The 24,669-nt window shown below is 53.2% G+C and overlaps 1 protein-coding gene across 1 annotated transcript; it reads right to left on the minus strand.

Moving 5' to 3' along the window:
- Positions 1–562: 562 nt before the first annotated feature.
- Positions 563–24,662, minus strand: LOC136005847 (hydrocephalus-inducing protein homolog; the record flags this gene model as incomplete). The annotated part of the gene is made up of 11 exons (XM_065663741.1): positions 563–805; positions 3,601–3,753; positions 5,127–5,291; positions 7,169–7,258; positions 13,857–13,974; positions 16,360–16,561; positions 18,019–18,143; positions 18,996–19,195; positions 19,745–19,879; positions 23,031–23,150; positions 24,513–24,662. Coding segments are annotated over 11 exons (1,701 nt in total), but the record flags the coding sequence as incomplete, so codon positions are not given.
- Between the last annotated feature and the right edge of the window lie 7 nt (positions 24,663–24,669).

Here is a 24,669-nt window from a genome sequence, read left to right on the forward strand (position 1 = left end):
GAAGAGCCACCACGTCTAATAAAGAGCAACCGGGCACGGAGTGGGGTAGAGGAGCCAACTGGGGGATGACACAGGGCAAAGAAATTCTGCTGCTCCTCCAGGGCTCCTGGCCAGAGGGGAAATAAACCAGCACCATTCATTCAGTCGAGGAGCTGCTAACAAGCTACTGCCCAGGCTTGCTGCTGCTCTGAGATCTTACTCCAGACAGAATGGCAAGGCAAGCAATATCACTGCAAAGAGAAACATGTCTGTACTTGTAAGGCAGCATTTCTCAGCTGGAGGCTTCCAGGACCTGCTCTCTTCCTCCAAATCTTTGTTTGATAAAGTGAGGAGACAAATGGATTATGACTAAAGACAATTCAGCAACAACTTAGCAACTGCTCTCCAGCTCGGTGGCTTTCAGAGTACCTACTGACTTGCAGATGGCCATAAAATGTTTCCAAAGGAAGCCCTGTGGCTTCAGGGAAGCAGAGCCAGGACTGTGAGCACTGAAGAAGCTTGAGGGACTGCAGCAGAACTCCTCCTTGCTGAGCCCATGGGGAAGTTTGAGCTGAGAGATTCCCTACCTGAAGCAGGGCGCCAGGTTGAGCTCCGGGCCAAAGGGTTTGTCAATGACAATCGTGGTGCCAACGCCAACAGCCTGGACGGGGATGACATAGGCACGACTGTTCTCAATGAACAGCACCACCTCGTCCTTGAATTGCTCCGTGTCATCCAAGTTTGCAGTGACAGCCAGAGACACCTCGGCCTTGGCAGGGATCACTCCCTGACTGGGTCCAACGGTCCAGCACGAGTCTGCACCAGCCTGGAAGACAACCAACACTCATTTAGGACGGAAACTACGGACCTGGCTGCCACCAGCCAAGGCCTGCCCAGACAACACGTTCACACCGAGCCAGTGGGTGTGAAGATTCCACTGACATTCATGCACAGCTTCTCTGGCTCGTGCTGACACAGGGCAGCTCGCTTGGAAAGGAGCCCTGAGAGCTCTGCTCCAAACGTGAATCTGAGAGTCTGCTCCCTGACAAAGCTCATTTATCAAAGCTTGGCAACAAGCCCGCCAGAAAATTGTACCCCAGAAACTATTCCTGAGGAATGAGGATGGGGGTCTCGACGGAGCCAGACCTTCAACTCCCTGGCGTGACCCAGCACAGCCCTGCTGGGCCCGCCCAGGCCAACAGCCCAGGCCAGGGGAGGACGATTTGCATCCTCTCCTCATTCTTTCAGTCAGCATCTGCTCTGGCTCCAAGGGGCAGCACCGTGCACTGCTGAACAGGAGACCTGCCAGGGCCACAAGGCTCTGCCGAGACACATTCCCTTGGGTTTCTAGGTCAGCTTCTGCCTGCCCCCAATCCAGCCTGTGTCTCAGAGACAAGAAACCTCTTGGAGCCACGCTACAAAATACCCCCACTTTCAAGACAAATACCCAACCTCTGATAACATCTCTGCTACTTGCTTATCCTTGAGTGTGCTGCAAAATGATGCCGTAGCTGCATGCACTGCATGCACAAAGACAGTGGCTATTTCTGACCCTATAGCAGCTTCTTGTACTATTGGGCATCAGAGCTCCTGAGTAACCAGTAAGGGCTGGGATCCACCACTTCAGAAGTTCACCACGATAATCAGAATCTTATCCCAGCACAGACGTCCATCGTGAATGAAAGCTTCCACAATCTGGTTGCAATGGACACCAGTGTGCAGCTGACGGATGGAGGGAGGGAAGGAGAGAGGGAGGAAGGGACGGATAGCTGCCCCAAGGGATGACTGAGGAGACACCACAATCAGCTCTCTTGAATCTGTTTACAGATGAGTCACTGAAGTGATCTGGTCACTCTGGCCTTGCACAAGTGGCAGAAGAAGCAGAACTCCACGTTACAAATGCAGCTGCACTTGATCAAGCCGTAGCTCTAGTGAGAGCCGTAGCTCTAACAACAGCATTCCCATTCCCGTAGCTCTAACAACAGCATTCCCATTCTCAGTCAGGCTGAGTCACTGTCCTCGTAGGGCTGCTCATGAAGGGGAAATAAACCCCGTCCTGCACCAGCTGGCTGCAGAGCCTTGTCCCAGGTGGTTCAGCATTCCCGGTGGGGGGGACCCTCTGTTCTTCATTTCAAAGCTGCTCCTTATCCACACAAACAGCCAGTGGCAGGAAAGAGCCCAAAAGCACCCCGAGCCCTGCAGGAGGCGGAGATCAGAGCCTGAGGCTGGCTACATGCTCCCGCCAACAACCGGCCTCCTCCTGCCTCCTCAGCATCAGCATCTCCTCAGCACAAGCACCGGGACCACTGTGGTTTAGCCTCTGCCCCGAGCACCGTCAACGGGATGTTTTACGGGATCAAGGGGCAGAGCTTGTCTCCATTTGTGCTCCCTGTCCACAGCTCACCCCTCCATGATCGCATCTGCCCTCCCTGCCAGGCAGGGACACCACTCTGCGCATCGCGGCTCTCCATGGCACGGCTACGGCTTGCCCAGCTGCTGCCAAGCACAACATTTAAGAACCAAACTGCTCCTGCTTTGCCTTTGGGAAAAGCTCTCAGCTTGCTTCTAGAAGCACAGCTGTCTTGAAGACTTCTAACCCTCTGTAATTCAGTTGCCAATAGGCACAGCGCAACAGGACATGTTTGCTTTCCCCTGACGAGCAGAGTAACAATTGCTTTGCTTACCAGCAAGTAAGAAAGGGCACTGAAGGAGGCAGCTGCTGAGGGCACTGGGGTGCTTGCTCTTTGCAGAGGTCAAAAGCAGATTTTTATGGTGCGGACAAAGCAAGCTGCCTGCGAATCCCCCACTTTGAGGTTCTATTTAACCCCCAAACGCCTGGAAAAGCAGCAGGAGGGAAATTCAGCCCCCTCCTCCTTGCCCAGGGGGCTGAGCCTGTGCTCTCACACCCTGCTGGATGCCTCATGCGCAGACACAACCAAGTCCCCAGCCACAGGCCTGCGTGAAGCGGCTCCAGAACTTCAACAACCCAGCCTGCAGAAGAACAAACCTCCTCTCAAGCCCCTCACAGACGCCCCTCTGGTGGGGAGCACCCCCCAGACCCAGCACACGAGCCCTTCCTGGCTGCATCAGCCCCTGTCAGAAGACCCCACAACCTCCTTCTGCTCCGCAGCCTGTTCCACCGTGCCGCCTCCAGGAATCAAACAGCCTCTTTCTGCAGCCACATGCTCTACAATGTTACAGAGCACACAGGCTCTGCAGGTACACAACCCTTACAAGTCTGCTTCTGGGCAACAACCCAGCTGGTTTGACCCCCGTGGAGGTGTGAAACCCACTTCACCGTAAGCGCCTTGAGGACAGACCTCTCAGTTCCAAAAACAAAGACTCTCACAGCTAAACACCTTCCACAAAATAAAGGGAGAACTTGCAGAAATGAACTCCTTTCTGCTCAAACATCTCTGCAAGCTCTGTTTTACTGACGGGTGCCCCAGCTACAAGTGCCCCCGGAGCCAGGCTCCTCTTGCTGCACTCGGATGGACCATCTGGCTTTCTCTCTCAGACACATCTCAGTGACGTGGAAATGTTGCATAGAAATAAGTGCTCCAGTCACAGGCTGCTATGGGCCACTCACTTGCTCTGGAAAACAGCCCCAGCGACACTTACCATCTTTGCCGAGAAGGATGCGGGGATGACAGACTGATTGGAGAGGTGGAGGGTCCGGGAAGCATCTTGTAGAACTTGGATGCTGCCAAAATTTATCTCACTTGGGTGCACGTGGACAACTGGTCCTTCTCCAGTGCTCAATAAATGGATTTCCTGCTCCAGGAGGCAGGCAGGAAAGAGAAAAAAACAACAGGGAAGGTTTAGAATGACTGGACAGCTCTAAGGGGGCTCGTAGGCTGAGGGAATTCTGACTGTTTGAAGCTGTCAGGGTTGTGAGGCTGAAACAGGAAGGCTGGAGCAAAGGTGGCACCTGGAGTGGTCCCTGCAGATCTGAAAGCCACAAGATCCCATTATGAGGGGATACAGAACCCCCATCTCCCACGCATGCTTTTCACACCTCCTCCATGCTCTCAGCTCTCCTTCCGCTACCCTGTGCCTACGCCTGCTCCTTGTACTGCTCCATCATGCCATAAACCACCCTCCCTGATTGCTGCGGCTGCACAGCCACACTGCACAGGAACTTCTTCAACCTTCCCAAAGCTTCTCCTGTGAAAACCAGTAGAGGCTGGAAGCAAAGCTCTTCTCAGCAGAGATCATGCAAGTTAGTTGCCTCTCATTTGTGCTTGTGTGCATTCCTGGTATTACTTCTTTATTGCACCAAGACATTCATTATTAATTGCATCATTCGAGCAGTATTTTTTTCTGCTGACAGCCTGAGACCCAAAAGTTTGTTCCTGCAGAAGGGGCACAAACTAGCGGAGGAGGAATGTGGATCCTTTTGCTAAACCCCCTTCTCACATCACTAAAACCAATGAGAATTTATCCAGTCTGGCGGGATTTCCCCAGCTCCAAACACCCCAAGCCTTAACCAGGCTTGTAGAGCCTGAAGAAGGGAGGGCTCTGGGGAGACCTTAAAGCACCTTCCAGTGCCTAAAGGGGCCAACAAGAAACCTTGAGAGGGGCTTTGGATAAGGGCCTGCGGGGACAGAACAGGGAAGGACGGCTCTAAATTGACGGGGGGGGGGGGGTTGGTGATCAATACGGGATCCTGGGAAGAAGCTCTTCCCTGTGAGGGGTGGTGAGGCTCTGGCACAGGTTGCCAAGAGGAGCTATGGCTGGCACAGGCTGCCCAGAGGAGCTATGGCTGCCCCATCCGTGGCACTGTTCAAGGCCAGCTTGGATGTGGCTACCAGCTCCCGAAGCTGCACTCAAGCCATATGGCAGACCTAGAGGAAATGACACCCAGAAACTCCCATTTGTGCAGGCAACACCCAGCCAGGTTTTGACCAGCATTTGCGGGCTGCGAGCAGCAGCCGAGCACGAGCGCAGCGCCTTGAGGATGGATTGACCGGGCACAGGGTCACTCAGTCCCATGTCTTCTCCAGGCATTAGTGTTGCTTATGCCACGCATGCCTTCTTTCCTTGTAGACAACAGCCATAGATCATTTTCCCTGGAAGAACCCCTGTACGCTCTACATCCCACCAAGATGAGAGGCACAAAGGCACACGTCTGCCCCAGCACTCACCAGTGGGGATTCTCTACTCCCAAACACCGCAACACGAGCAACGGTGTCCTGCTTTCCCGTCACCTGGACTTCCAGTGTGAACGGGATCTCCACCGAGCTCTGAGGCTGGATAATCCCACGGGGCTCAGGGCTGGAGTACCACACAGCAGCAGCATCCTTGTTCTCCTATAAGGGACAGAACCAAACACGGCTTCAGACTGACCTTTGAGGAAACTTTCAACTCTTTAACATCTACCACAACGGCAACTCACACACGTGTCTAAAAATGCCTAGGAGAAAGCAGAAAGGCACAACTCAAGATGCAAGACATGTATGGGTTCAGCATCCTGAGGGGGGCCAACAGCTGCTGCCTCCACAACCCCCCGTCCCGTGCTGGCAGCCTCCTTGCAGCAGCTTTTCACAACCCTACAAGTTCTCCCGCATTGAAAGCATCCCGAAGACTAGAATATAATCTGCTTCCTGGAGAGTTTAAGCTGCTTCCTGGAGTTGATATTCAGGTAGCTTCCTGTTCCCAGCAAACCTTTAGGGTTGAATACAAACCAGCAACATCTTAACCAAACCCGGTTTTTCCCTAACAAACCCCTAGGTGACACTGGAGGCAGGAGGCGGATGCGATGCCAAACCTGAGGAAGAGCCCAGTAGCAGCCTGGAAGGTTGCTGTCGTTCACAAGGGTCAGCATCTGCTGGTAAGGGACTTTGAGAGAGCATCGTCCAAAGGTCAGAGCCGGGTGGAGCACTCGCAGCGGGGGAATTACACATCTAGGCAGAGAGATGAGCAAAAGGGAATTAGATTCTGACACAGCGTTGCTTACTTGTTTACTTCTCAATGAGCACCAAATGGAGCACGACCCATTTGTCACTGTCAAATAGACATTTGATACGCCTACAGTGAGAAACAGCCTTCAACCTCTTTTTACCCAACAACCTCTTGCAAAAGAGGGGCAGACCCTGAGTCTCAGCATCACAAAAGCTGCTCAGTGCCCAGGCAGAGCACGGTGCCCTGTCCCAGGTCAGCTTTGCCCCTCCTTTGCCCCAGGAGGCTCGCAAGGACCCTCTCAATGGCCCCAGCGAGGTGTGAGCTCTGAGGGAGCTTTCCCACCGAGGAGCAGCGCTCGCCAAGGCTCCAGGAACACCAGACTCCAGTGTCTCAGGGAAAACACCGCTGTGTCCCTGCCTGAAATCCAGCCCTTTACCCCAGCAACGCAGGGTGCAGGCCACCACCTGCCCTGCGCCGTGAGCGATAACCCTCTCCCAGGCCCTGTGGCTGCCTTGGTCCTTTCCCCACGGGTCCGCACGCCAGCTGCTCCCATTTGCACTTGTTCTACACAACTGCAGCCCAGGCACTGACTGCACAACTCTGCCCGGGAGAGGGAACAGCACCGGTGAAATGCATCCCTCTTGCCGTTGAACTGACGCCCACCGCAGCACAACAGGCCTGAATGTGGCTGAAGCAAGAACAGCTTTGCGCTTAACTCCGAGAACATCAATGCTCAGCAGAGCCAGACGGAAGCACAAAAACCTGAGCTCACCTTCCACACCAAGGACTACTTTGTCTGTCACAAGATCTCGCCTTTACTTTTCCCTCACCAGTCCTGCCCTAAGCCCCTTGCCCGTCTGCACGGCCCCTCCTTAACTGAGGCAGACAACAGCTTGCAGCAGCTGCTTGCTGTGGCCTAAACCAGTCCTGGATCCTGGCCACAACCCAGCACAAGTCCAACACTTGCAGGAAGGAGGAGAGGCGGCCCTTTGGAAACATTACACCTCAAGCCCCCAGAGCAGGCCGATAAGGAATATAATCACAGTTTCCTGTAGGAGAAGGCCCTGGGCCGTGCCTGTGGCTGAGCACAAGTGCTGCTCATCATGGACTGCTTTCCATGCGCTGCTGTTCTCCTGTCTAGCTGGGCAGAACTAGCTCATTGAGCAATGCTCCTTGTTTGGAGCTGGAGCCAGCCAGCTCTACGCAAGGCAGCACCACTTGCTTCTGGCAGATGCATAGGGAAAGAAGAGGGGCTGCAAGGGAAGCATTGGTACCTGGCTCTGACGGGCAGTGATAACACCTCTCTGCCAACACCATCCACATCAACCACCAGGGCCAGCTTGTATCTCTTCACGGTGTTGGAGCACAGGGTGACCTGGAAGACAAGAGCATCAAATACTTCATCACTCCCAAAACCCATCGGCCATATGCAGTGCCCTCCACATCTCCTTCCACAGCAAGGAAAGGGAGGATTTAGTAGATATGAGGAAGATGAGGTATCAGGAAGAAGTTCTTCCCTGTGCGGGTGCTGAGGCCCTGGCACCGGCTGCCCAGAGAAGCTGCGGCTGCCCCATCCCTGGCGGTGTTCAAGGCCAGTTTGGATGTGGCTTGGAGCAGCCTCGTCTGGTGGAAGGTGTCCCTGCCCATGGCAGGGGGCTGGAACTGGATGAGCTGTAAGGTCCCTTCCAACCCAAAACAGGCTAGGATTCTGTGATGTTTGCCTTTAATTCTTCTGCTGGTTCATGTGTAGGGCACAGTCTCTGGCAGTAACAGAAGTCTTTGGACAATACCTGAATTACCGAATGCGCTTTGCGTTGCCAGGGCAGATGTAGAGCCCAACACTAGTGCCCAACTCTCACTCGCAGGATGCTCAGAGCCAGCAGTGCTAAAGCCCCCTCAACACCACCGAAGCTCCAGCTCCACCTCTGAAGCACACAGGGCTGGACTCTTCGCGTACCTGGATATCCAAGTGTCCCTTGGCGCAGATGGTCCCTGTGCAGGGCCTGATAGTAAATTCAGCTGGCTTCTTGGCACCTGGGGCTCGCTTTCTCCACGACGGACCAGTGCTGTCTGACACCTGAGCAAAACTGGTCACGCTGGGTGCTCCCGAGCCGTCCCCAGGAATGCGAAGGTTGAAGTTGAAGGGCACCGAGGAAGTGTTAGTGAGGCGGCAGCACAGGGTGCGAGGAAAGCCTGGGAAAAGGACACAACAGGAGTTTATTATCCCGTGATTCCTGGGGTGGACATCCTGCGCTGATAAAACTGCGCTTGGAGTTTGCCTCCTTTCAATGGCAATTACAGCTGATTGAGAAGCTCTGTGGGGAAGTCGTCGTCAATTACGGTCCCTTTTACGCTTGTCACACAGAAATGCCACTCTGACACAGGTGTCTCTAACTGTGAGGAGCTCTCACCTCCCCCAGACCAGCACCAATTCCTTCTCAACCGTGACGGTGCATCCAGAACATTTACTCTCAAAAGTCAGTCCAGAAAAGTCCCTGTGAACTCCACAAACACTCCCACAGTTTTCGAGAGACAAAAGCAGTATGCTGTCATCGAAGAGATGATCCAGGAAAGGAAAGGAAAGATGAAATTGGCAGCCACAGCATGATGCAGAGCACTCTGAAGCAGCTTCTCCAGACAGGAACCTCGGTGCATCTCCTGGTTTGGGACAATCGAGACCGAGCCTGTGGCAGCTCACGGCCCACTTCACTGGAGGCAAACCTGATGCTTGCTCAAGAACAAGCAGGACCTGTGTCTCACCCTCCCTCTTCCTTTTGGTGGGGAAGGAGGAGCCCATGTCTGAAGACATGGGCGCCCAATGCGGAGCTACTGCTTGGCCATGTTACCTGGGAGCTGACAACGAGTTGGCCTCACAGCACTAATTGATTTCTCACGCTAACGGTCAGGTGGGTAAATGGTGCCCTTGCCTCACAACAGCAAAATTCACCCAGGGCACCTACAACTTGCCTTCAACTCCCTTCTCCAGTTGGCCGCGGACAAGAAAGACTTTCACAGTCATTCTGTTGCTGAGGACTGGCAGATTGGGGCTGGACTGACTGTGAGGGACACCAGAGAACACTGACTTTCTACTCCTTCCGTTCTATTTGAACCATTCAATTGGCTCTGTGCCATTCTGTCTGGTTCTGTTTGATCTCATGATGGCAAAATACTGCCTAGCAGCTGGCAGTCCTGGTTTTGACATGCTGAAGGTGGCTATGGAGGAACACAAGTGACAATGCTGTCCTGGACAAGTGCTCCATCTGGGTAAGGCTCAGACCTCCCACCCTGCAGCCCAAGCCCAGGGCACACTCACCAAAGGAGACTTCACCGAAGCGGAGGGACGATACATTGAAATGAAACGCCGGCCCAGTGACACAGCCACTGTGAGGACAAAGGCAGAGGAGACATGGCCTCGGTTAAAGAGAACTGCAAAGCCTTCAGCTTTCCTTACCGTTCCGGTGGGTAAAAGCCGGCCTGAGAACCTCAGGGGGTTTCAAATCAAGCCCTCACCCTCATGCTCAGCACAGCATCCAGGTGGACGGGAGGCAGCCAAAGCAAAGCGGTCAGCAGCCCATAGCTGCTTGTGGGGCTTGGGGCACAGTGTCATGCAGGGTATGCCCCCAAGTTGTTGATGGCCTGAGGAAGGACACCAAACAAGTGATGGCTGCGTGCCTCAGTTTCCCCATCTGTAATGTGTTGGACACAGGGGTGTCCCCAGTAAAGCACACTCAATGTAAATACCCTTCCCAGCCACAGCTTTCCTGCTTTGGCATTTCTTAGCTGGAACCGCTCTTCCCATGGAGTACAGGAACACCTTGCTCAGAAGATCTTGATCCACGCAAGCGTTATGGGGGCAGGACTTTGAGACACGAAGCCGGGGGAGCCCCAAACATCCCTTGACAAGAGCCGCAACAGCTCAACAGAGCGGACAGTTGAATCTTGGAGGAAAACATCAGCCAACCACCAGGGCACCAGCTGACCCATCCAAGAGCAACACGTCTTAAACCACCCAACACAGAATCGTCAAATCATCTACGCTGGAAAAGACCTTTAAGATCATCAAGTCCAACTGTCACCCCAGCGCTGCCAAGCCCACCACTAATCCATGTCACTAAGGGCCTCGTCTACGTGGTTTGGGAACACTTCCAGGGATGGTGACTCCACCACTGCCCGGGGCAGCCTCTTCTAATGCCTGACCACCCTTTCGGGGAGAAACTGTTCCTAACATCAAGTCTAAATCTGCCCTGCACACACTGAGGCCGTTTCCTCTTGTCCTTTCCCTTGTTACTTGGGAAAAGAGACCAGCCACCTCCTGGCTCCATCCTCCTTTCAAGTAGTTGCAGGCATAACGGAACCTGAACACACCGCATCTCCTCACCCGCCCTTAAATTCAGCAGACTTGAAGGCTCCAAACTCCAGGACTCACCAACATCCACCTGAATCACCACGTGAAGCTGCACAGCACCCATTAATTTATTTCATGGTTGATGCCAACCAATGCCAGCTCTGCCTCTCAGCTCAAAATCAAGGACCACAGCAACTGGTGTGTTCAACCCAACCTATTCCATGGCTCCCTCTTGCTGACAATTCCACTTCATTTGCTGCTGCGGTCACAAGGAGTCAGCGTCAAACTGGAGTCAAGGTTAGTGTGGGCTCCTAGTGTGGGGATGCCAGGATGAGAGCCAAGATCAAGACCTCAGACAAGCCTTTTCTTTCTCTGCTCCATCAGCAAATGAGGCAGGTGGGAGATGACTACCCAGAGAGAGCTACAAATGTGGCCGCCAAGCTCCTAGAACCCTCCTCACCTCACAGTCAGCGTCAGAGGCTCAGGGGATCCCTTCACATTGAACTGGAATTCCTCTGTGAACTGCCCCACGACACTGGCATTGAAGGAGATCCAGATGGCCTGATGATCAAAAGGCAAAAGCATGCCCTCCCGGGGGCCAAAGGTGAAGCAGGAGCCCAGAGCTCTCTCCGGAGAGACCACGCTGAAGGGCGTCTCAGTAACTCCTCTGTTGAGCAGGAACACCTGCAGCAGCAGCGAGAAGGCAACATGGAAATACATGAGGAATCCTCTTTGCTTACAGAAGGCTCACTTCTTTTCTAGTTTAGCAATTAACATCTGTAAAAGGCAGAAGATGCTGAGCGCTGCTGCCAAATACAACAGGACGAGTTCTGCCTCGGGGTTTTTTTCCATGCAAAGCGGGGATAACTTCACACAAACAGAGCCACTCTGGGCTTATTCCCCTGACACAGAGCACTCCACTTGACCTGCAGTGCCAAGCGCCTGCTCAGCACCACCAAGTTGATTCAGACCCATCCCACAGCTCCACGAGGCTCGCTGCTGCCCGGGAGCCATCCGGATCCACCCCATGCCCTGCGCCCCGTCCTGCTCACCCTGTAGCTGTGGCTTGAGCCAACAGTCACCTCCCCGATGCTCAGCTGGTCACAGCTGAGTTGGACCTGGGGCCCGACGCCTTCCCCGCTGATGCACAGGGGCAGCCTGGTCTCACAGCCTGTGGAGGGAAATCTCTGTGAGTGCAATTTCCTCTGCTACCCGGCACTTTCCAGGTTGTCTCAGTGCTGCTGCCGGTCCCTGGGCTGGATGGAACCAGCTCTAGATGCTCCAGGAGAAGATACGGGACCCATCTCGTCCCTCAGGACATACGCCTTGGGGCTGCTTTCTCATTTCTAACCAACCCCCTGGGCCGGTGTCTCAGAGAACCACAGAATGGTTTGCGTTGGAAAGGACCTTAAGATCATCCAGTTCCAACCCCTTGCCATGGACAGGGACACCTTCCACTAGAGCAGCTTGCTTCAAGTCCCGTCCAGCCTGAACTTGAACATTGCCACGGGTGGAGCAACTTCCTTGGGCAGCCTCTTCCAGTGCCTCACCACTCTCACAGGAAAGAATTTCTTCTGTACATCTAAACTAAATCTCCCCTGTTTAAGCTCGAACCCATCAGCCCTTGTCTTATCTCTCCAGTCCCCGATGAAGGCGCTCTCTCCAGTCATGGAAAACCAGCCTTCCCACTGAGCAGATCACATAAGCCATAAATGTACTGCTAACGTGCACATCCCTTGGTGCAAAGGCAACCGAGACCTCAAGGCTTACAGCTAAACTCCAAGGTGGGTCCTTTCCCTTACATTTGCTAGAGATGACAGAGCACAAGATCTTCAGTCTGAAGGCTGCTCTCAGCCACTGAAGCAGCCTAAGGTGCCTGAATCCTGGCTCAAATTTTGGATGAGCTCTCACTGCCATCCCAGCCTACTCTGCACACAAAGTGAGCAGCACGAGAAGGAGGAGAGAGCCACGCCACAAAGACTCATCTTGGACGTAACTGGTCTGCAGGGGCCTGGTGCTCCTTCACTAAAGCTGTGTTGCAAATGCTGGCAAAGCCATGGCGGGAAAGCTTATTCCTTCACTGCTTGGTCACTTCTGGGATCAGGAAGGCAGAGCCAGGCATCCTGAGCCCTGGCCTCCGACAGGAGACCACCGGGAACCACGGGGACAGCGGCGTGTGCCAGCACTGCCCTGTTGAGCCCTCCAGAACTACATGAGGTCCGAGTGGGCTGGAAGAGTGTTTCTACCTCCTCTGTGGGAACAGGAGCAGGAGGAAAGAGCTGTACCTGAGATGTCACAGTAGACTGTCTCTTGGTAGACTCTGGCTTCTTTGGGCTGAAAGATCACACTGATTTCAAGGGAAGAATTGGGCAAGACATCTCCCTCCTGAAACAGAAGTGACAGCAAACCATTTATCTTCAAACATCACATTCTTGTTTCCACTGCAGCCCTGGAAGCCTCTATTTAGAGCATCAGCAAAGAGCAAGGAGCAAGCAACGCTTGTCAAAAGCATTTATAGGAGAGCTTGGAAGCAGCAGCTTCCAAAGTCCCTCGCCTTTACTGGCACCCGGAAGGGGCATTTTGTTCCCCTCAGAAGAGACTGAGCTCTTGCCCACGGATTTAAGTCTGGGCCACGCTACCAGTTTCTGCAACTCTCTGCTGCTCTCGCAGAGGATCCTGGCACTGGTGCACAGTCCCAGGAAGCCCTGCCACACATTTCAGGAGGCATCCCTGGTTTCTATAGGCTCTCACTTCCTGCAACTGGTTTAAGGAAAGGCACCTCTCAGCCTTCCATGGGCTGCAGGAGCAACCAAGAAGAGAACAGCAGCCCCTTCCTCGGAAAACAAAATAGAAAAAATAAACTACTTTCACCCACTGTAAAAGAAAGAAGAGGTTGGGATTATTCCAGGGTTTACTCCAAGATGAGAAGGGATGCTGCGCTGCTCAGACAGCAGCCATTCTTCATCTCAAGACCATGCAAATACTCAGAAGGCAGGCTCTGGCTGATTGAAGGCCATGGGGTTTTTGCTGGCATCACCAGGAAAGTGAGCAGTTTTCTCTGCCTATCTGCAGTAGAACTCAAAAAGCCCGTTTAAACCTGCCAGCCTCGTGTCCAGGCTCACAGACAACACTGGAAGGGAGACTCAGATGTGGTATAAATCCAGGTTTTAGGAAGGGATTGCTGTGCTTGGGCTCAATTTGGCCTCCTTTCCACCCAGGACCATTGCATTCTGCAGGTCAGTATGTGAACTAACAGTGCACCAGTGTCCTTTCTTCACCCCCGCGCGCTACGTGGGAATGTGTCCTTACGGAGAATAACTGATACCTCTGAACACTGTGAGGACACTCATGACGTGCCCTTAATTCACAGCCCTTGCAGCAGAGCCCAGCCTGGGGTCGGCTCTTGCCGCTGTTCAGAAATGCTTTTTGCAACAAGTGCCCCTAGCCTCACCAGAAACCGGATGTCTCCTCTCTTGGCACATCAAGCAGCTGATGTGGGATCTGCCAAGGGACCTCCTTCAGAGATGAGAAGGAGGAGGAGCAGCAGGAAGGGAGGTTCTCAGCCATCACTTACCATGGGCACAATGGTGAAAATATCACTGCAGAAAGGCATGGAGCCTCCCTGCACCTCTGTCCCCTGGTTCTGGGAGCTGCAGATGGGAAGGGAAGGGTGTTCTCTGAGAGGGGGGACCAGCCCGTGCTCCACAGGAACATCAACCAGCTTGTCCTCTTCCTGCCTCTGCAGCCTGTGCCATGGGAGAGACGAACCAAGCAGATAATTGAACAAGCAGCAGATTTGCAAAGCCTGTCGTGTCAGTGCACGAGCAGCAAAGCACTCGGCGAGGAAGAGCAGCAGCTCAGCACAGGGCTGACCCTGAGACACAGGCTCCCACATGGATCCCATCATTGCCGTTCTTCCCAGCACAGCAAGGAGTTTTACTCCTCACTGACGAGCTAACAAGAGGTTTCTTAAAGCTGGCAGCCCTCAAGAAAAAGCCTCCTGCATTGGGAGGGGAGAAGCAACTGGCTTTCAGCTGCTCGTTACCAGCATCACACTTTTCCCCTTCCCTTTTGCACCCACAGGGGTGAGGAGACAGTATCTGCACTGCCTTTCACCAGAGGATCCCGGTGCACTTCCAAAGCAAAGCAACGGATTTGGGCATCCCATCACTTCAGTGACACAAATGGGTTTCTGAGCATGAAAACAGAGGTGCCAAGAGACGAAGGCACTCTGCCCAGCATCACCTAGTAAAGAAGTCAGGACCAGCATCTCTGAATGCAAACCCTACGTGGAATCTTGAACCACCTCATCTTTTCCCTCGTTTTGGCCTCCACTGCAGAGCTGTGATGCACTTAACCTCTCCCTTTATCGGCGGCTGCAGCAGAAATCAATCTAGTGTTTAAAGATCACAAGCGGGAGATGAAAGGGGAGCACTGCTGCAGAGCGGTTGCTCCTTGCTGGCACACTGCTGTCCCCCCTTCACGCTCCAGTCCCCTGGCCATGAAGAACCAGCGGGTGACAGCACTGGGGGACCAGGGGAAAGCTCCATGTGCAGCAAATCGAGGCAACGCCGTGTGAACGATCATCACCCAGCTAAATCCAAACGCAAAGAGAAGGGAAACAGGCAAGGACGTTACTTGCTGCACACACACTGAGCCTCGCGCACATGCTGTGCATGAGGAGGGCTTCCACACACTGGCATGAGCAGCCCTCAACTCAAGCTCCGTCAGCAGGCCAGAATCACATCCCCAAAAGCGCTGCAGGAGGGACACCTTCTAATGGGCCATGTCTTTTGGGGTCACATCCCAACACAGGCTCCTGCACTGCCTCCTCTCAGGAAAAGGCCCTCTCTCCTCTGAGGTCTCAAAAGCTTCTCTGACAGCAGGACGGTGGCCTTGGACCATCCCCAAAACTACGAGTAAGGAGGAACCAAGCGTCGTGCTCAGAGTCAAGGACAGAGACTGGCACGACAGCAAGTCTCATACGTAAAAAATCAGGTTGAAGTGAACTCTGGGGAAAGCTGGTGGCTTCTGAGGGGACAGAGGATCACCCAGGGTCCAGTCCGAGACAGGCAGGTGGGGAGAGATGCTAAAGAAATGGTCCAGGGAAGAATCAAGGCAAGCTCACGAGATTTTCTTTTAACTCAGTGCGTTTGCACAGAACTCACACACTGTGTCATTAAAAACAGACAACAGTGGAAAACCAGTTCTGGCCTTTGAGGCATTTCTGACCTAATTACGCTGAACTTGATGTGCTCAAAGCCCTTGAAAAGTGCTGCAGTTCAAGGCAGTTTCCTGATCAGCTCTGGGTTCAGACTAACTCCCGTATATCTGCACCCATCTGAGCCTGAAAAGTCGCACAAGGATTGCCCAAGTCACATAAGCTTTAAAGTGTCATTTCCAGTTCATCCCCCCAGGCTGTGAGTGTTTCTCTGCTGCCTGAAATGGCAATTTCAAAGCTTTGCCAGAGACACCCTTGGAAGAACCTGCCCCATCTCTCACCACCACGACGACACAGGTTGCTGAAGCCCAAAAGCACTTCCAAGTCCTGGCTGCCCTCCCTTCCCCGCAGAGCCCTCCACATCTGCCCAGCCTATGAGGAAGGGGAGAAACACCTCGTTGGGCCAGAAACCAGGACACTGAAAGGCAATTCCCCAGCCTACGGCAGGACGGCCTCCACCTTCTGGGCCAACCAAGCACTCTACCCTGCCTGTGACTGGAAAAGGAGCCTGCCAGCTTATCAAAGAAGAAACTGCTTGAGTATCACAATAGCTGTGCCACCTGCAGCTCTTCAGTGCTACTGCTCAGTGCAGTCCCAGGTACCGAGTGCTGACACCTTCCTCAGCCTCATGGACCCTCCGTAGTGCACGGATCTCTGAACTCAATAGTTTGCCGCTCCCAAACGTGAGTTTGCCCTCTCAGGCAATCCAGTGATTGCACTCAACCTTCTCTCCCCAGAACATCATCCTCAGCTGTAGCACGGCTGGGACTGCAATGGCAAGGGTTAAGCTCCACGCTGTGCATGGGTTTACGTGCCCTAATCCGTTCAAAAGCCCCAACAGCCCTCTGAGACCGTGTGTTAGTTTTCCCCTGGGGCATCTATCTTTCTGAGACGAATCTCTCAAACAAACCTCAGCTTCTGCCGCTCCTCCTCTTCCTGATCAACAAGACGCTTCCACTGGAAGTGGGCCGTGATGGCACTCTGATTGTGGATGACCAGGGATCTTAGGTTTGACAGCGTGACAGAAGTCTTCTCAACTGTCAAGGAGCTCTTGTCAAGCTTGATGTTGACATTTACGGCTGTTCCACAAAGGCTTTTGTGAACATCTTCACCTGGAACAAAGCAAAAGCAAGTCTCGCCTCATCTCACTTGCTGACGGAAGTACAAGGAACAGAGCAATCTGCAGGCAACAGAAGAAAGAGCTGCAGTTTTGAGCTGCATAAGCAGTTCCCCGGATCAGGACACTTAGCATATCCTGACAGCTGCACATGCTACAGCATGAGGATGTCCTGGCACCACCTTAGGCACCTTATTTTGGGGGACGTTCGTGGAGATGTATCTTTTCAGATGTGCCCGGGTGCCCTTTGGGCTGCCATCCCACTCAGGTCACAGGGAATTCTACATCCAAGTCACTCAGTGACGCTGAGGAGCGCCACCTCAGCCATGCCTTGCCCAGGGTCTCCTGCAGGCAGGAGATGCCCCCAGTGTCGTGTCATCCTCATCTCCTGGTCCTGAAATATTGGGCATAGCTCTGATCTCAGAACCCAAGCGGGAGCATTTGAAATGAAATGGAGAAGGGCAGAAACAACAATGGAAACTACAGAGCAGCTTCGGTGCTGAGCTCTGCACTCAACAGGCTGCTACTGGGCCCTCGGATCCATCTGCCAACTCCTTCTTTGGCTCCTGCTACGGTCACAGCCAGGTGCCTCACCACTGCCCGCACATTCTTCCTTGTCAAACGTGCTGCTGTTACCACTTCACCACCGGAGAAGTGAGTCCCTTCACTAGGGTAAGTGTCCTCTGGAAGGCTGGAGACTTACTTCCAGCACCAGAGCAACACGCACAGCAGCACAGCCATTTCAAAGTGTTTCTCCAAGGTGGTGTTCACGACCTACCTTCAGACATCATTGCGCCCTCACATTACTGACTCCAGCCAGCCCTAGCAGCAGCTTGCTCATAAACCTCACCACTAAAGAACTGCTGCTAACAAGGCGGTTTCTACAGAATCATTCCCAGGCTACAGCAAAGCTCAGAGCACCCTAATGGCTACCGCTGCCACAGTTACTGCTCCTCCTGGTCACAAGTCCTCAGCATGGCCCAGCTCTCAGCACAGCACCAACTGTACCCATGCAGCACATCACAAGAAGAGGGTCTCTACCTCAAAGGCCTTCCCAGGAACTGTAACACAACAGATCGGGATGAAAAGCAATGACCCGTCAGGAGAGCTCTAGGGGACAGGTTGCAGGCTCTTCAGAGAGCTCTCTTGCACGTTAAAAGCCATCTCCTTTTCAGTCAGGCTCCCTGCTGTGAGTTCTTCTGCAATGGAGCACCCAGAATATTCGCCATCGCCCCCGGTGCACCGTGCGCAGGAAGATCTGCCTGCCTTGTTACAGGCTGAAATATTCCAGCACAGGAATATCTGGCAGCCAGCAGGGGAGCTTTGCTCTACTCAGCGTGAAGGAACCTTGCAGAAGGCATTCAACAGGACAATGAAGCCACCAGATGATGACAGACAGCGCAGACACCGCTCTGGTTCGAAGGACACACGGAGGGTGCTCCACGCGCTTACCTGTGTCATAGTGAACGATCATTGGACTCGTATAAACACCGGTCTTTGGTGGGTGGAATTCCACCGTGACTTCCATCGCTTCTCCAACGCCAAGAGTCCCAATGGAGGGATCCACAGAGAAAGGGCTGCAACACAAAGAGAGAGATCAGGACTGTATGGGAGACCCGGGCCCTCCGTTAAGTTTGCAGTCTAGTTCGCTTCAGCTCACTTGTGCAAGCAAGGAGCAAGCAAACCACAGTCGGTACAAGAAAACCAGAACATCCAGGATCAGAAATAGAGCGGGTGGCTCTCCCTGCTGAAAGAGAACCAGACCTCAGAAGATCCCGCGGTATAACACGACCCCAGCCCCCCACACTCTGCACCCAGTTCTCAGTTCTCAGCTCTTCACCTCTGCACACGCGCAATCCAGTTACTCAGAATTCTGCTTTTTTGTGTAGTTCACTTAAAACTTTCCTAATGCTTCCCATTTCTTTATTGCAACTTGGGACTGAAATAGTTCATTGCCGAAGTTCGGGAACTCTTAAAACCCTTGTCAAGGAGCTCTCAACACACGCTCTATTACCCAGTAGAGTAGTTGGCAAGCGCCTTGCAAATAGATGCTAGACTTCACTGGGTATTTATTGTGGTGGTGCCTCTCACCAGCTCATTGCTTGCCTGTTTCTTGATGCTGTGTTTGGGATCCGTGACCTGAGCCCCTCGAACTGTCCTCTGCCACACAGCACCTTCTTCAGCAGTCAAGCTGCCTTCCTACCTTGCCTCTTCCAACCCAACAGCATCAGACCTGCAAGATGCTGCGTTGCAGACACCACTGCAGTGTAAAACTTGCTTGCAGAGCTTTCTCAAAACACTGCAAGCAATGGCAAACCCCACGTGTCCTGCCCATCTCCAGCACCTCAGATGCTCTGCCTCCTTTTTCTCACAGTTTACAAGCCCATGACCACGCAACAGCGTTTTGCGCAAGGGATGAGCTCCTTTACCTCAGAGTGGTGATGCTGTAGCAAGCCTCCCGCTTCCCCACGTTGCGCACCAGCAGAGTTTTCTGGGTGCTGAACCTGACTGGACACTCGGAGAAGTTCAGCTGCTCAGGGAAGTCCAGGCTGGCTCGGGCACCTATGGCTCGGATAGGCACAAAGAACTTCTCCCTCTCTGTGATGATGATAAGCTCGTCGAAATAATCCTGCAGGGAGAGAAACAATCTCAGCACAGTGCCTTTAGCACCATGCCCATGGCAGAAGAAGAGCTGCTGGTTTCTGTGACTCTCACAGTAGCATTCGGTAATGTACATGCACTTTTTACCTTCATGGCCTTTCATTACAGATTATTTCACAAGCAGGGGCAGCCAGGGACCATGGGGCAGATCCTCTTTAGTTTCTACAGGCATGCTGCCCGAGGGTAGGCCAGAGTATTGAACTACATTTAAGCAGCAAACAGAAGATGAGGAAAAGGCCATGCACAGGCAGCAGACTCTCAGCCCTGAAGCCAACAGACGTTACGTTAAATATTCCACCACTGAAGGGGAAAACAGCCTGAAACAGGCAAGAGCCTCCAGCCTATGGGAGCACAACCTTCACCCCCAGGAAAGAGTCTCCCCCAGGTCTAGATCCAATGCAACTCCACTGAACGCAGGCCACTTCTTCAAAACCCACACCACGCGCCTGCTTTGGAACCCAGCCCTGCAGGTTCACCTTCCCCTCAAGGCGCCATCTCTCGGGACCTCCACTCTCACCTTGTCCTCATCAGGTCTGAAAAGGATGCGGTAGGTTGAAGACATGCCCGGTGCTACCTTATAGTCCTCATTACTCGGGCTGATCAACTCGAAGTAAGGAGAGTTCCCCAGGATGACGTTCAGCAGACGAGGAACCTGCAGGGAAGACACAAGTAGGATTTTGTCGCTTGTGGAAACATGAGAAGGGACCAGGACAGGCCATGTGACATCCTTCCTTACCACCTTTCCAAAACACTTTTAGCTCTGAAGCTACACGCACGTAACACACGAGGGTGGACTTGAATCCCTTCTGCTGAGCTACACAGCTGCAGCACAGAGACAGTAGGAACAACACGCCCTGCTCTGAAGGCAGCAGGAAGGAGATGCAGTACCTCAAGCCACCTGCGTATTCAACAAGCCCAAAGAACATGCTTGCTTCTGCCTGCACACATCCATGCAGTCATACCTCTGGAGGGGGAATGTATTATCTGAAGGCAAACCAGCGTGCGTCACACGGGGAGGGAAGGAAGTCACTTCTGACACACCAGGGTGGAGCGGGGTGGTCAAGCTGCGGTGCTAGTCATGGCGGTGGACCAGCAAGAGAAGCAGACCACAGACACTCTGGGCTTCCTGAGAATAAAAGCTTACCTCAAGAGCAAAAGGACGAGCGCAGGAAGACAAAAGAACAACCCCAGGAAGAAGCAGATGGCTAAGAGAATTTAAAGGGGGCTGCAAAGCAGCAAGGGAGATCCGTAATACAAGGAAAGGCTGGTGCAGAGATGAGAACACCCAACGTGCCTCTACGATGGATACCACAGGCACGGAGACAGCAAACAGACATTCTCTAGCACACAGGCAGCAACGCCCCAGCACCCAATCTCATCTCAGAAAGCATAACAAGGAGACTTTGAATGACAGGCAGCTCCACTGATGAACACGACGAGCCTTGGAAAAAATGGAGGCTCATTCTGCACCCCTGACCCAAGCCTGGTGACCCATGGCCAAGGCAGCCCTGGACGCTCTAAACACCCTTTGCTCCCACCAATGCCCTGGGGCAGCAAGCTCCAGGAGCCCATTTCCCACTGCAGCCACACGTTCTGGTCGCCAAGTCCCTTGGCACGTGAGCCCAGGTGGCAAAGATCTTCAGCAAGAGCCACCCAGGATGCCTCTGAGGGTGCTGAGCAGCAGCCTGAAGACAGGAAAGCAATTCGACAGCAAGTAGGCAAGAGCAGTAAGCACAGAGTGCAGCACTTCCGTATCGGACTGAATACAGAGCACCTATTGGGCTCGATTGCACTTTGCCTCTGTTACACATTGCTGCTAGCTGCAGTTTTAGGGAGCAGACAACCTCAGCTACCACGCAGGATACATCAGTAGGATTCCGAGGAATGTGGGAAACTCGTGAGACAGAGCACAATGTTCCTTTTCTCCAGGACATGACCAAAACCCAGCAAAATTAGAACATAATGAACTCTCTTGGGATTAGCATCTCTATCTTTGTGCATTTAAATATGCCAAGGGTTTTCCTTAGAGCTCATCTGCCTTTTACACCAGGGCTCTCCGACGCCTGAGGTTGTACCAGCTTCACAACTGATTCATTTTGGGTAAAATCAACAGTTCACACACTGCCTCCCCTTCACAGGGCATAGAAATCCCAAGCTGCAGCTGTTACCAGTCTCTTACGTTTTATTGGGAATGGCACCAACATCAATGCAGGTGTTGTTTTCCACTTGGGAAGCACGAATAGAGCAAATTCACTGTTTGCCTCTTTGCTGGTACTTGGCAAAGGCAAACATTCTGAGGAGCTGCACGGATGAGGGAGCAGCTGAAGCCAAAAGGCACAGTGGGAACGAAGCAGAGCAGTAGGAAAAGAGAAACTGAGGCCCATTTTAATAAGCGAAGGGCACACCTGCAGCAAAGATTGCCCAAAGTCACTGTGAACCACACCAGTGGTGTCCCTTGGGCATAGGTACCCACATTGCAACTTCCCAGTATGCCCAAGCTACACCAGGAATGACACAGTACTCTCTGGGAGTAACTGAGGGACCATACTTTCATCCTTCCTTGCCAAAGGGTCTTCCATGCTCTACCACGTCCCTGTAAAACCCGTTATCTCAGGAGATACTTTGACTTCTCTTGCTGTTCCTCCCGCTACATTAAGCCCTGACGGTGTCACTCCTTTTGTCCCCTCCTTTGTTTCTCCCAACAGGGAGATTTGAGGAGGGCGTTAATTCACCTGCACACTTCCACCTCCCCCCCGCTCCCTGCTGTGCCCTCCTCTCACACACACGTCTTGCTCTTTCTTACACAACTGGATCCTGAATTACGCCTGTTTCTCACCTTTCTCTGCTTCCAGCACACTTCCTCTTACGTACCAAGAGAATCCCTGTGCGGAAGAAAGCGCTCCGCGACAGGACATTGAACTCAGCCCCTTTCCTCCCTCCTGTCTTTTCCCACCAGCTTGCTCTTGGCACATGCCTCACTGGAGCAAACGTTTCCCCAGCTGAAATTCAAAAGGTCTCCATTTCCCCCTCTACAGCAGAGCAGAACAAAATTGCTGCCACTTCTCAACTTCTCCCTGCTCATTTTTCGTAGGAAATCTCAACAGGATCACAATCTTTCCCGTTCCAAGTTGGAGACCTTCAGGAGCACATTACCCTGCCTGTGCTGGGATTCTCCAAAGAGAACGCACAGCCACGCTGGCTTAGAAACACCTGAGCAGAACCGAATTAGGCTTAGCAGGAGACTCAAGTGCCACCTCAAGTCCAGCCCTTTAACTGCTGCTGCTAAGCCAGCCTGTTTCTCCTGCTCTTCCAAAACACCCAGCCTGGAGTGCTAATGCCAGGAGTTACAACTTACTCCAGCACAAAGTGGAGAAAACTCAAGCCCTGTGCTTTGACACGGAGTTGCACACAGGGGGCTCAACAGGCTGAGAGAGGGAAACATGCCCTGCCAGAAACCAAGATTAACCAAGGAGCCACCGGGACATGGTGCACACTCGCGGTAAAGCATGACAGCAGGCAAGCACTGCCCAGCCCTCGACATTCCCATCAGTCCAGGGCTTTCAAGGGGAAGCATGCTGGCTCAGAAAGCTCCTTTGGCTTAGTTACCACCAGTGCGCGGCCAAAACCAGCGGCAGAATCCCCAGCATGGCAACATTTCCCCCATCTTGCAGAATCACGCTGCTGAGACATTTTATTCTGGATGCGCTGCGCTGCAGCAGGTAACTTGCTCTGCTGCACACCACGTGAATTCCACTGCTCTCCTCCTCCAGCCCAGTGCTCAGCCTCCACAGCCCAGCACTTACCCTGTCGATGTTCCTCAGAGCTAGCGCCGCTATGTAGAACTGGCGGGGAACGTAGTTCTCAAACACCACCTCGGATGGGAAAGGCTGGAACAACCTCTGGTCCAGGCCAACTGCTGAGAACTGCAGATGCAAGACAGAGCAGAGAGAGCTTCAGCTGCTGGGAGAAAGATTAACGAATGAAGATCCCACACTGATCTCCAGTAAACACAGTCTCTTGGTGAGTGCATCTGCCCAGCTCACACTAGGAGATGGGAGCCCACCCACCTCCGCTCTCAGCTCACAAAACGTTTCTGGACCATGTTGAGCAGCCTCAAGCTAAGAAGCTCTTTTGCAGGCTCTTTCTCCAGGTTGCCTTCTCCAAAAGGCAAAGCAGCGCCCACCTCCAGCAGAGCCCTCTGCTAAGGGGCTCCCTCAGCTCCAGACGCTTGCTGGAACAGTCACGAGCACTCAGGGAGCAAGCAAAACCCAGGAGTTTCCAGGAGCCTCCACAGGAAACAATTTGCAGGTGAACTTCCCTCTGAGACAGCGAGACTGAGTCCCACGCATCCCAAATATCTTTTTGGTTTTTTGATGCAGACCCGAGAAACCAGTCGGAAGACACCAGTACCAGGGAGGAAAGGCCAACAAGAAAGAAACAGGGCAGGTGGGAAACAGACAAATGAGGTGAATGCTGGATGGGGATGAAGTTTCAGCTGAAGTCTCAGCATTACGGGGCAACTTGAGCTAGACTGCAATTCGTATCCCCTTTCCCCACGAGCTTTAAGTTGATGCTTCACTCTATTCTCTTACTGCTCGTTTCTTGAACACCGCTGCAGAAGCAGCTCTGAAAAATGCACGCAAAGACCAAACGCTGACCCAGCAGAGGCAGTACTTGGAGATAATTCCTCCCTGCTTGCTCTCCCCTCTCCCAGCTGCACTGTTGTCACTCGAGAGACACAGGCAGCTCTCCCGCTTCTCCACAAAAGCCACGCTCAGGCCGAGCCCAGTAGCTGTAGCACTGCCAGTTATTTGGGCGCCCGTCTTACGTGTTCCCACCTCCTGTGCTGCCTGGGGCAACCCGTAACCGATGTGCTACATCAGGTCTCTTGCTGGCAGCTTTCTGCTCAACAGCCTACCTCAGTCATCCACCCACCTGGACTGTGTGTTAGACTGAGCAGTCCTGCAAGAAAAGCAGCTTTGAACATCCATCTAAGAGAACACTGATCCAGGCAAAGCGCATCCACTCTTCTCTGCCCAGCAAAACCCACCCACTGCAGCAGAGGTTCCACCGCCTTTGTGCAGACCAGGAACTTCAATGGCTCATTGGAGAAATGTGTTTTTTGCCTTTCCCCCAGCACAAAGAACTCCACCACCACCAGTTGGAAATGACAACAGGACCTCATCACCAAGCTGCTTGGGTAAGCTGGAGGCAAGGCTGCCACAAGCACGTGCCCTCTTCAAATGTCACATCAAACGGCAAGGAGAAGAGCAGGGAAAGGCTACCTTTTGATGGGAGACTTCACCCATGTCCCGAAGCTGGGTAGCCCGGGGCCGCCTCATCTCCCGAGGGCTGGCCAGCCTCTGCCTGGTGGTGAGAGACACTTCTGCCTCTCTGACCAGCTTCGGATTACGAGATGCTACCACTCTGCTCTGGAATCCA

This window comes from Lathamus discolor, chromosome Z (assembly GCF_037157495.1).
Source record: "Lathamus discolor isolate bLatDis1 chromosome Z, bLatDis1.hap1, whole genome shotgun sequence".
Lineage (NCBI taxonomy): Eukaryota > Metazoa > Chordata > Aves > Psittaciformes > Psittacidae > Lathamus > Lathamus discolor.